The following is a 12,274-nucleotide window of genomic DNA, read 5'->3' as shown; positions in this document are numbered from 1 at the left end:
GGAAATCTTTTGATAAAAATCCAAAGGTTCAAAATTTAAGCATGAAAAAGGAAAGATAAAATACTCATGTATAGTGTAAACATAAAAAAAACATGCCAATTGGTATATTTCTTTCTTCGTATCGTGGGCGCAACGGGGAAGGTCGTATGGATCCACCTAATAATCCTATTGTTAGCTACGTCGTTGGTGGATCCAACGATCGATCCAATTTCTCCGACGTATGCTAAGATGGCTTTGAGTCGTTGGCACGTCGAACGGCAAGGTCGGGTGGAGCCACATTTTCCATTTTTATATTTTTTTAAATTTAAAAACAGTTTAAAAGAAAAACAAACTTTGTCACCTGACGATTAGGACGTGAGGCAGTGAAACGTGACACTGAATAACTGAGGCTGCACAGCTGCAGACCGGCAGTGCACCGGGAGCGCGAGGGACGCGCTCTACATAAGCGGAGCCGCTCCTGGGTTTCTTCCTCCGACCGCTCCACTGCAAACCTCACCGCCCCCTCTTCTCCTTCTCCCCCCGACCGGCGGCGAGGAGGTCGCCAGCCAGTCCGGCCGCGCCGGCGCCATGGCCCCCGTGAAGGCCGAGGACCTGGTGCCGCACCCCGTCAGGGAGCAGTTCGACGGCCTCGACTTCTGCATCACCAGCCCCCCACCATGGCGTACGTTACTGCCACCATCTCCTTGGCTTTGATTTGATTGATCTGATTGCGGCGGCGCCGCCGTGAGCTCTGAACGGCCGGTTCGCTGATCTGTGCGCGTGGTCTGTCTGCAGTCACGACGGTGGTCGTGGCGTTCCAGCACTACCTGGTCATGCTCGGCACCACCGTCATCATCCCCACCATCATCGTCCCGCTCATGGGCGGCGGCCATGTAAGTCTACTGCATCACTCCTCCGTTGTTACTTGTTCCCCTTCCCGTTTGCCTGGAACGAACGAGCACTGATGAGTGCGTGCGTGGGCGCAGGCTGAGAAGGCGATCGTGATCCAGACCATCCTCTTCCTCGCCGGGATCAACACGCTCCTGCAGGTCCACTTCGGCACGCGGCTCCCCGCCGTGATGGGCGGCTCCTACACCTACATCTACCCGATCGTCGCCATCGTCCTCAGCCCGCGACACGCGCTCATCATCGACCCTCTCGAGGTCCGTGCCATGCCTTGTTCTTCTGTTCCATCGATCGATCTCTTCTGCAGCGTGACTGACCGATCTGCTTCTGATCGACGCCGTTTCACTTCAGAGGTTCGTCCTCACGATGAGGTCGATCCAGGGCGCGCTCATCATCGCCGGCGTCTTCCAGGCCGTCGTCGGCTTCTTCGGCATATGGAGGGTCTTCATAAGGTCTTGCTTTGCTACCTCCGTTCATGTCATCTTCCTGTTTAGCTGTTCTTGCTCTTGTGCTGACGATGTGGCTGTGCCGCCGTGCATGTCAGGTTCCTGAGCCCCCTCGCGGCGTTCCCATTCGTCACGCTCTCGGGGCTGGGGCTCTTCTACTTCACGTTCCCCGGGGTGAGCTCGTCGGCACGGCAGAGTAAATCTCTCGTCCTCTTTCTCCGGTGCACCCTACTAATCCGTCTAGATTCTTGCTACCCGTCTCCTGCAGGTCGCCAAATGCATCGAAATTGGTCTCCCCGCCCTTGTTCTTCTCGTGCTCTTCGCAGAGGTAACAGCAGCCACTGATCATGAACAGCATGACCACCGTACAGCACCGTACGGTGCCATGGCTTCAGCAATATCTGACAGCCATGTTTTTTTCCTCTCCTTGCAGTACGCCTCCCATTTCTTCGTCAAGGGGAGCTTCGTGTTCGGCCGGTGCGCCGTGCTGGTGACCATCATCATCGTTTGGATCTACGCCGAGATCCTGACGGCGGCCGGCGCCTACAACGAGAGGGGCCCCGTGACGCAGTTCAGCTGCCGCACCGACCGGGCCGGGATCATCCAGGGCTCACCTTGGTAGGCTAAACTGCTCACGATCGATGTTCTTGATTTCTGTTATGTGTTGCTGTGCTCCGAGCTGATGATGCGTTCGATTGTGCTGTCTTGTGTTCTGCTCCTTGCAGGGTCAGGTTTCCCTACCCGTTCCAGTGGGGGTACCCCATTTTCTGCTGGCAGGATTGCCTCGCCATGCTGGCTGCTTCTTTTGCATCGCTTATTGAGGTCTGCTCTTTGTGCTATCATGTTATCGAGTTCTTTTACTTATTTCAGCAACAAGGCACATACTAGTTACTAGAGCATTTCTACTCTGAAGCTTATTCAGTAAACGCTGCCAAGATTCCAGAGAACGAAAAGTAGTTAAGCATATATGATCCTCACTGTACTTTCATTCTTCTTAATAACAAAATGGTTCGTAGTTCCCATTCATGATTGAGAAAAAAAAATGATCCTCACAAAGATAATTGGGAATCTTCAACAGTAATTTTGCTTGTTCTAAGACAAGATAAAAAAATCCCGCAAAATACCCTGATTTGATTCAAATGCTGAGCAACTTTCCTTGCAGTCTACCGGTACCTTAATCGTTGTGTCAAGATTCGCCGGGGCAACATTCTGCCCACCTTCAGTGTTCTCGCGTGGAGTTGGCTGGGAGGTAATCAAATATGAATAAAGATATTATTCAGTTTTTCTGACCGTATTTTACAAGGATTCCACTAACTGGAATGCAACTTCTGAAACATCAGGGCATATCCATCATACTGGATGGGATGTGCGGTACATTGACAGGCACAGCAGCTTCAGTGTAATGCATTCTACTCTTATTGCTGCTGTTCAGTTAGAGAACCAGTTCAAACTGAAAAATTTGGAATAACCTGTCTTGGTTGCTTTCAAAGTGAGAATGCAGGTTTGTTGCCGTTGACGCGAGTTGGAAGCCGGCGAGTTATAAAGATCTCAGCCTTGTTCATGATTTTCTTCTCATTGTTTGGTAAGCTCTCCCATTCTCTGAAACTTTTAGCAGCATCAATCGTCAACACTTAAAATGATTGCTGCTTCACCTGACCGATATGAACTACAAATCAACAGGGAAATTTGGGGCAGTTCTTGCATCTATTCCGTTGTCACTTTTCGCTGCACTGTACTGTGTTCTCTTTGCTTATACAGGTTAGACTTTACGGTCCCAATCCATATCAGTTACACAGCGGCAGTTTTGATATCATCTTCTTTTGTTGATCTGAACTTGCTTTCTGCTTGACGCAGTTGGTGCAGGCCTCAGCCTACTTCAGTACTGCAATCTCAACAGCCTGAGATCAAAGTTCATAATCAGCATCTCCTTGTTCCTCGGACTGTCCATCCCACAGTACTTCCGAGTGTACGAGATGTTCTTTGGCTTTGGGCCAGTTCACACCCATTCCGTTGCGGTAAGCGTACTCAGCGTGATTGCAAGAAACAAATTCCTCTAGTCTTCATACTCTGATCACTATCTCCCTCTTGACATTGCAGTTCAATGTGATGGTCAACGTCATCTTCTCCTCGCCGGCGACAGTAGCAGCCATACTCGCCTACCTCCTGGACTGCACCCACTTGTACTGGGAAGCTAGTGTGAGGAAGGACAGAGGCTGGCATTGGTGGGAGAAGTTCAAATCCTACAAGCAGGACTCCAGGAGCGAGGAGTTCTATGCTCTGCCTTATGGCCTGAGCAGGTACTTCCCCTCGCTTTAGGATGCTGAGGGACTCTGAAGAGGGAGAGCTCCCTTTAGAACCAATGTGATATCCCCTATCAAGCAGATGGGAGGGAGCTAGATGTTTTGATTCTGCTTATAAATCATTTTGGATGAACAATTTTAATTTCAGAGAGACTAGGAGATTTTGCAATAATTCAGTCACTAGTTTTTCTTCGGAGTCTCATATTTTTCTTCAGAATCTCATATTTGAAACTGTCACCAAAATAGATTTGAGGAACAAGAACATGGCTTCGATTCTTTTCACAGACCATCCTTCACTAGTCAGGTATTCACTAAAGCTTAGTCAAGCCATCCCTCACCAGAGTGGAATTTGCCCCAAGCTTCAAGCAATTCCAATCGCAACCCAAATTATTCATCTACGCCGGCAATTTCAAAGCCCGGCGCCGGCAGATGATCCGGCCGCCGCCGCCTTTGGCACCCACACTCGCCCGTGCTGCTCCGCGGCATCATTGCCTCGGCCGCGCCATGGCCCCCCAGCCTCGCACCTCGCACCCCGTGGGTTCAGCTCCGCCACGGCCTGAGCCTCCACCACCTGCCGCCGGCGCTGCCCTTCCACTAGCCCCCCGGGCTTTGCCTCCATGGTCTTGCGGAGCTCGCCACCGCTCGTTGGTTTGCTGCTGCCGTCGGCGGCCGAGGTGGGCGGGGCCTGGGCCGGACCCGCCTTCTTCCCGTCCGGCGGATCGCCGCCCGCCACCGCGTCTGCGCGCCTGGGAGCCGGGGGTTTCGGCTTCCCCATGCCGTCCGACTTGACGCCTCGCGGCGGCGACGGGCCGTCCGTCTTCACCGGCGCGACGCCCGTGCACGTCTCTGTGCTCCGGCCACCAGCGCCCTTCGGTCTCCCGCGCCGGAAGCAGTCTCGTGAGGATAAGATGGCTGCGTCGGCTGGCTCGACTCGCCCGCCACCCGAGCCCGATTCCGCCGCCTGATTTCCCGGGACTTTCCCCTTCGCCTTCGATTCGCTCTTGTTCTCCGGCTTACCGCCGTACGGTGATGCAGGAACCACCTCAGCAGGCTTGCCGCCGTGTGATGGAGCAGGAGCCGCCTCGGCCCGCTTCTCCTTCTCTCTCCCCTTCCACTTCCCCTTCACCCAGGGCTTGCCTCTGCCGTATGGGGCATTGTCCGGCCCCTTCTCGCCAGCGCCGCCTCCAATCGCTGCTTCCCTCTTCCCAGCCGCACCTTGCCCGCCCTCCATCGGCCGGGCAGTCGTGGCCGGGGCCCGATGCGCCACGGCGACCCACTGGTGCCCCTGCCCTTGCGCCTTCCCCCCGCGGTGCCTCTCCTTGGCCCCGCCGGAGGCCTCCCACGAGGCGGCGCGGCCCTCCGCCTCCCGCTTAATCGCGGCGGCCCTGGCCGCCTCCTCCGCCTCCCGCTTAGCTGCGGCGGCAGCGGCCGCGGCCGCCGTCTCTTCCCGCCGCCGCCTCTCCTGCTCCTCCTTCTCCTTGAGGCGGAGCTCCTGGAGGTGCCGGAGGCTGATGTAGTTGGGAGGGACGGGAGGCGGCTCCCGCCCCGGCTTCGCGCTCGGCGCCGCCTCCATCGCTTCTTTCTTCTCCTCCCCGGCGATCGCCGCAAAGGGGCTGCAACTGACTCGGAAAGAGACGGCAGGAAAAAAAAAATTGTTTCCGCTTCTATTGCGGGTGGTGGCCCACAGCCCATAGATTTCCCTTTTGAACGCTGACCGGGGGCCCTGTAATAAATCTTCTGAAGCTGCCTTTGGGTAGTACGATTTCCTGCAGGTCCTTGCCCGCACGGGCGTAGCTGCCTTGCGCGTAGAGATTACCTTGGTGTCGGGTACGCGTACAATTTTACTACCTCCATTATAAATTATAAGTTATTTTAAAAATTTTAGAGAATCAAAACATCTCAAGTTTGATCAAAATTATAGAAAAAATTATAAAGATTTGTAACACCAAATAGGTATACTATGAAAATATAATTGATGAAGAACCTAATGATACTTAGTTGATATCATAAATATTATTATATTACCATATAAATTTGGTCAAACTTGATATACTTTAACTCTTCAAGATTCTTGGAATGACTTATAATTTGGGATGGAGGGAGTAAAAGAAACTGGCCACATTCTCCTAACACTTCACGTGTCTGAGAATTATATTTCTTCTGTGCTTGAGAGCTTGAGATTTGAAGCTTTGGGTAATATGGAATCGCACGACGATAGCCAGAGTGCCAGACTGAGAGTACAACCCTCAGCTCCAGGTGAAAAAAAATCCTAATACCAAGCTTTACCTGCATGTGGCCAATCTCAGAAGGTTAAACTGATATAACTTTGGCTCTTCACACAGGTACAATATTGTCTATTGTATTCCACAGTTGAAGCGTGCCATTACTCACTGCACTGGAGGTCCATTAACTTATGTGAAGGTTCAGTTTGGTACATCAACTTCGAAAGTGTTTTTTTAGTCTCTAAACTTGTTAAATTATGTCATTTGGATCATATCCCTCCACGTAGGATTCTCATGCTGACATGGCATGACTACTGGTAGACGCATTTCGTCAAATGGGTTGTGGGCCACACCAGCGCTATTGCCTGAGCGCTGCATGACGGGCTACGACATCGGCGCCGTTGCGTGTCCCTCCCCCTCGCCGCGAAGGCCATTGTCACAGGCCTCAACAGGCCATCGGCGGTGAGGAGCTGGGCGGCTTGACTCCCAGAGGGCATAGCTCGGCTCGGCTCCCTCGATGTTTGCCGCCTGCCGCCGCCGGTCATCACCGATGGCGCGCGCGGCAAGGACGGCTGCTGCCTGCTGGAGTTCTGTCCGCTCTGCTCCAGATTGCCGCGGCGCCGTGCAAGAAGCTTGCAACTTGAGCCCATCTCTGCTTTGTTCACTCAAGCAATAGCTCGGTTCTAAGCATCTGAGTCCGGAAACCTCTCGTGCAATTGTTCCTCCACTGCTCGTTACCTAAGCTTGCCAAAACCACGGTCCTGTCCAAAGAGCTCCCTTATATTACCTCTAATTAAACCTTTTAGAGAGAAATAGGAAAAAAATTGCTCCAATAGCTCCCTCGAACCTACCGCAAATTTGCGTCCTCCGTATCGAGAGCTATTCCGCTGCAAATATGCGGGGCGCTTCTCCTCCCCAATACGCCCGCGCGCGCCCGCGCCTGCCATTCGCGCTATTTTTTTTTTCCGCGCGCGCCATTCCTTTCCCCGAGCGCCCGAGCGGCGGCGGCAGCTCCTTTCCCGAGCGGTGGAGGCAGCGGCGGCGGCGGCAGCTCCTTTCCCGAGCGGTGGAGGCAGCGGCGGCGGCTGCTCCTTTCCAGGGCGGCAGAACACCACGCAGGGCTCGCAACCTTTCCCGAGCGGTGGAGGCAGCGGCGGCGGCTGCTCCTTTCCAGGGCGGCAGAACACCACGCAGGGCTCGCAAGCTCGCTGACGCGGAGCTCCTCCACCGTCCCGCCGCCGTCAATCGCCACCACTGCACCTCCGCCGTCGATCGCCGCCGCCACACAACCACCTCCGGATCCTCAATTGCGCGGTGGTCACCGAGCCCCTACACTGCAGCCGCCGAGCTTCTACACCGTGGGCGTCGAGATCTTCAAGCGCTCCTCCACCAGCCCTTGTCTCCGTCGCCGATTGAGCCCTGAATCCGTCGCCGAGCTCCTCAATTGCTCCTCTCCGTGCCCCTACGTCACCACTGTTGAGTTCTACAACCCCCAGCGAACTGCTACAGGAGATCGAGGTAAATCCTCATGGCCACTCTTACACTGCGGATCCCTAGCTGAGATGAATCCTTGATTCGAAATTAGCCGATTTGTTCTATTGAACTTGATCTGTCTGAATGTGCTGTGTTGAATTGAATGTGTTGGTATTTGCATCACTCAGTCATCAGTCCCTATAAGAAATTATTTAATTGTGCGTGTGTAATTGATCAAGGAAATTGCAGTTTAGGTTATAGCTGTCGTGTTAGATCTTATGAGTCAGGTGTCTGATAGTAGGTCATGATGTTAGAACAAAGTTTTTTCTCATATGCCTATGTTATGTTTGTGTAAGCACAATTTTTGCTGCACAAAGTGATCTCTGAATTTTATTGATCCAATTACTATGTTAGAGTAGAGATATACTAGTCTTGTTATATACTCACTAGTTTTTCCTACGACAGTATCTTCCTAGTTATAGAAATTATGGTTAGCAGCTTCTATATGTTTGCTGGAATAATTGTGACAGTATGTTCTAGTTATAGAGATACTAGAAGCGTTCTAGTTATACAGACAGTAGCGTCGTCTATATATATTTTCAGTACGTAAAACCATATATGCAAGATTAAATTTATTTAGTCTTAAGAAGTGTTCTCCTATTGCTGGATTCAGTTGGTGATTGGTATGGGTGTGTCCTTTTCTGTCTGAAACTTTGGATGCTGCTGAACTTGATTGTACATGTGTAGTGTATTTTCTGTCCAATTGGGTTCTCTTCCTTCTGTGATTGGGAAGTGCTGCCTGCATACCTGCTTGGCCTTTAACATTGGATAAGCAGTAGCCGGAGATGCCCAGCTGTAATGTGCAAACTATGCTTTCTTATGTAGTATAGCCCTAGGACAGAACCACAATGTTTTATTTCATCATCGGACTCATCCACATTCATAGCCACATGAGTAATAGAGAGGAAGAAATCATCATCATCTGACGACGAATCCAGCACCAGTTGCATTGGAAGGCTTCGTCGACTCATAGCGAATCTGTTTTACGTATCTCCAATTGGAGTTGGAGATCGCAGGAACTGCTTTTCCTAGGCAGGGGCGGTGGCGAAGTGCTCCTGCGCAGGGGCGACGGGACTTCTGGTGGCGGCGTGGAGATCATGAGGGGGAGGGAGGGGATTTGGGTAGCCCAACTAATGGGTCCGATTATGATGATGTGGTCTGTTTTGAAATATTATGGGCTAGTTATCAGCGATCTTTTTATATATTTTTGGGGGAAATTTTTTTTGGAAGAACCCCCAATACATAGTTTTGGGGAAGAATTTTTTAAGGAGCTCTTGGAGTTGCTCTAACACCATCATGAAGTTACTGCATTGAAGAACTTCGGCGACAAGTGCGACATGGAGACCGTCCGGGGGGCAGCTACCGACGGGCTGTAGCACCGGGAGCTCCCAGCGAGCTGAGGCTGCTGGTCGGCCCGCACAAGATCTCACTCGGGTTCTCGCCACGGCTCGGCGCCGACGAGAGGTTCCTGAAGCTGGATTAGGCGTGCCACCAGCTCGAGGGCAAGCTGGAGCAGTACATGAATTATACCGTGGGCGGGAGTGACCCTCTGATGAGCTGTTCGAGCAGCGGCTGATGCTGACCGCGCACACCCCCACCCGGAACGGGGAGTGCCCCGTCACCGCGCCGGGATGTCGCCGGGAGGGCAAAGAGGGCGGCCAAGGACCAATATAGTGCCAGCAAGGTGCTCGGCGTGTCCAGCAGCATGCAGCGGCGGCCCAATGTGAAAGGTGGGGCGGCTGCAATGGCATCGGCGGTGGTGCTGTTGTCGCTTACAATCTGTTTGATGAAATGGGTCAGCGAGGAGCTGCTTGAAGAAGCAAGTCAGCATGCCTCGTCAGCATGAGATGCTCACGTGGAGGAGTATGGTCCTAACTGACCCAACTTAACAAATTTAAAGACCTAAAAATCCACTTTCAGCGTTTCAGAGTTGATGGACCTAACCGAAACCCTAGCACAAGTTAATGAACCTCCGGTGCATTTAACTCTTGTATGTTGTATTCCACGGTTGAAGCGTGCCATTACTCACTGCTATAGATGACATATGGCGTGGCATCAAACAGCAAAATTAAACCCATATACAAATTAGATACTATAATTTGACAAGAAACAATCCGTAGATACTAAGTTTGTAACATTAAAATCATCGACAGCGTTGTCAACTCATCATTTTGAAAGAAATAATCAATTCATCATTTTTTATCAAATTATCAATCAACAAAAGTTTTTTTTTGCTCAAGGTTTCAGTTGTGTTATTATCAAGCCGCTCCAAACAGATACATCATTGGCACTGATTACATGTTCAGCATGGAGCAACTATACTTCAGTACTACTGGTAAACTGCCGATGCGCTGATCCTAGATATGCTCTCACTGGCCCCTGCACAGAGCAATAATGTTTCCATGAATAAAGAGATGGCAATTCATTCTTTTGAAAGAGAAGACAGCAATTCATTCAGGAACAACAAACACACCAACAACTGCTTATTTCTACTAAAAAGTTTTCATGCAGCAACAAATGCATATTGTTTTGACTTTTGACAATCAGATAAAAATGATGTTTGTCAACAACAGATTTGTGTTGTCAGTCTAGACTCCACATTTCAATGTTGCCTTTTTTAAGGAAAAAACATCCAGGAACAATAAACACACCAACAACTGCTTATTTCTAGTTGAAAGATTGTACACAGAATAAATGCATACTGTTTTGACAATCAAATAAAAGGATGTTGTGCAGCAACAGGTTTGTGTTATCAGTTCTCAGCTTCTACATTTCAACGCTACCTTAAGAAAAAACTATTGGATTTCTCTGTAGCTGGCAGAGCAGACCTTTCATACTGATCAATTAACAAAACATCTATAGTAATTCATATCAGACTTGAAAGGTAATCTTGTAATGTGCAAACTGCAAATTTGTAATACTGTCAAAACTTTTCTTGACTTGTGACACATAATGCGTATTTTGTGGTGATGCAGTTCACAAACTCCACTCTAACAAAATCTAACCTGAACAGGCATGCCCTGCAATTGCACTGCCATAGTTGCTAATATTTGTCAACTAGCTAAAATGGATGACAAATAGACATTGAAGGTCAAATAGCTTAATAATTAGGATTCGGTTAAGTATGGGCACTTGTGAAACAACATGACCATAGAACCTGATGTGAGATAGTATAAGCTAAACGTACGAGCTTTGTACAACAATGACAGCAAAGCCTGTTTTTCAGAAGTTTACTCTATAATAATTGATGAACAAATACAGGAACAACAATGTCTATGTGTTAATTGTTAAATGGAACATTCATACAGCCATTATCAAAGATACATAACTCTTTTTTGCTTGAAATTGAATCATAATTACCATCTCATAGCAGTCATTAAATCATGTATAAACAGTGTATAAAATCTCCATTAGCTGCTAGTATCAATGACTCAATGGCATTCATCAACTTATATAGTCCAGGCAGCACAGTTAATTGTGGGAAATGGTTCCAAGATTAATTTTCAGGCACCACCATGAACCTCTATGGCTATATCAACCAATTTGCAATGTATTTCAGGCTGTGTGCCAAAGGAGATATATACTACATACATGTCATCAGGAAATGCAATATTTCACATAAGAATGTTTAACCACCATGACGGTTCATTACATAAACAACATTTACATTTCACTAGAAAAAATCTGCGAGAACTGCTAGAACTCTCAGTAGAGTTGATTTAATATTCTCAACGAAACATCACAGCAGATGCAAAACATAGACACAAAAGGAACTTCCCTTGGAATAACTCTGTTAACTAACATGAAATATACAGAGTTAATTTCTGGATCAGGTAATTTACAACTTATGAGTCTATTTTATATGAATATATCCATAGGTAGCTAAAGCAACCTAAACCTTTTATTTTCTAGAGTTACACAAATATCAGTTTCATTACTGGATAATAAACTTGAGGGTCATAGCTTCGCTATTTAGGGCCCATCAAATCTTTAGATTTCTGATTTAGGACAGTATATGTCACTCACCTATTTATTAAACATTCCTCCTACATAGACCATTTTTTCTACATATCCAAAAGTGGTTGATCAGAACTTTGCTAATAAGAGCACTCAAAATTCCAACAATAAGTCACAAGGACTAGGAACTGAACAGAAACGACCCAAACTCAGCTAGAAATGTGACCAAAGGTTAATAAAGATGGAATGCAGGATTTGCTACCAAATAAGACAATGGGGACAATCGCAAGTTAGTGCTGCAAGCCTGTAACCAAATAGTTGCTGCACCATATGGCACAAAAATTACCAATACCGCGACATCTCATTTCGCACAATTTGTTACTACCATCATCAAACAGTTTGTAAATACAGCATGTCCTGGCGCTCATTGCTTGTACCATACACACATATTCCCTTAGGGAGCCCAACAGAGAGTCTCCGTCTCCAGTTCAGGTTCTCACACGAGCACCTAATCAAATTCTCCATTTCACAACCTAATCCGTCCCCTTAGTTGCAAATCCCACATAATTTCACTCAGCTCCCCTGATTCGAATTGATCCTTGGATGATGTGGAGCGCCACATGTCCGCATGACATGGCAACATGTTGTTACCTATCGTGGATGTTGTGGCCTTGGTTTGTCGCTTACGCATGTAATTAACTCCATATCATCTCAGGAACATAATTCGACCAGAGAGGGATGAAGCAACCAAAAAGACAAAACTTAAACTCTATGGGGCATATCGAGCTTTGAATGAATTTATGGTGGTAAAAGATTAGGAAGCTGCCTGGCTCTAGGAGCATTATGCTCTTAAATACCTATAAAGGGCTTCCCCTCGAGCATAGCTGAATAATATAATTCACACACCAACGAGCTATATCGTGTGCAACTG

The 12,274-nt window shown here is 48.7% G+C and overlaps 3 protein-coding genes across 3 annotated transcripts in view; 1 reads left to right on the top strand and 2 right to left on the bottom strand.

Annotated features, from left to right (window-relative positions):
- The first annotated feature begins 459 nt into the window (after window positions 1-459).
- Window positions 460-3,814, top strand: LOC101767306 (nucleobase-ascorbate transporter LPE1). The gene is made up of 14 exons (XM_004982052.4): window positions 460-661; window positions 775-872; window positions 966-1,142; window positions 1,237-1,337; window positions 1,430-1,505; window positions 1,600-1,659; window positions 1,765-1,949; window positions 2,057-2,153; window positions 2,494-2,580; window positions 2,672-2,730; window positions 2,822-2,913; window positions 3,012-3,089; window positions 3,186-3,346; window positions 3,429-3,814. The coding sequence occupies exons 1-14, from the start codon at window positions 568-570 to the stop codon at window positions 3,645-3,647; spliced, it is 1,584 nt and encodes a 527-aa protein (XP_004982109.1). The 5' UTR covers window positions 460-567; the 3' UTR covers window positions 3,648-3,814.
- A 39-nt stretch (window positions 3,815-3,853) lies between these two features.
- On the bottom strand, window positions 3,854-5,311 carry LOC101766899 (basic salivary proline-rich protein 4-like). Its single transcript, XM_004982051.3, has one exon. The coding sequence runs from the start codon at window positions 5,202-5,204 to the stop codon at window positions 4,041-4,043; it is 1,164 nt and encodes a 387-aa protein (XP_004982108.1). The 5' UTR covers window positions 5,205-5,311; the 3' UTR covers window positions 3,854-4,040.
- Window positions 5,312-9,755: 4,444 nt separating this feature from the next.
- LOC101783526 overlaps window positions 9,756-12,274 on the bottom strand; it is a 4,778-nt gene continuing 2,259 nt past the window's right edge. The window contains 1 exon segment of the mRNA XM_012848705.3: window positions 9,756-9,765. Coding sequence (XP_012704159.1) covers window positions 9,756-9,765 — 10 coding nt within the window.

The sequence above is a fragment of the Setaria italica genome, chromosome IX, assembly GCF_000263155.2.
Source record: "Setaria italica strain Yugu1 chromosome IX, Setaria_italica_v2.0, whole genome shotgun sequence".
Lineage (NCBI taxonomy): Eukaryota > Viridiplantae > Streptophyta > Magnoliopsida > Poales > Poaceae > Setaria > Setaria italica.
This window is presented reverse-complemented; position numbering and strand designations above follow the sequence as displayed.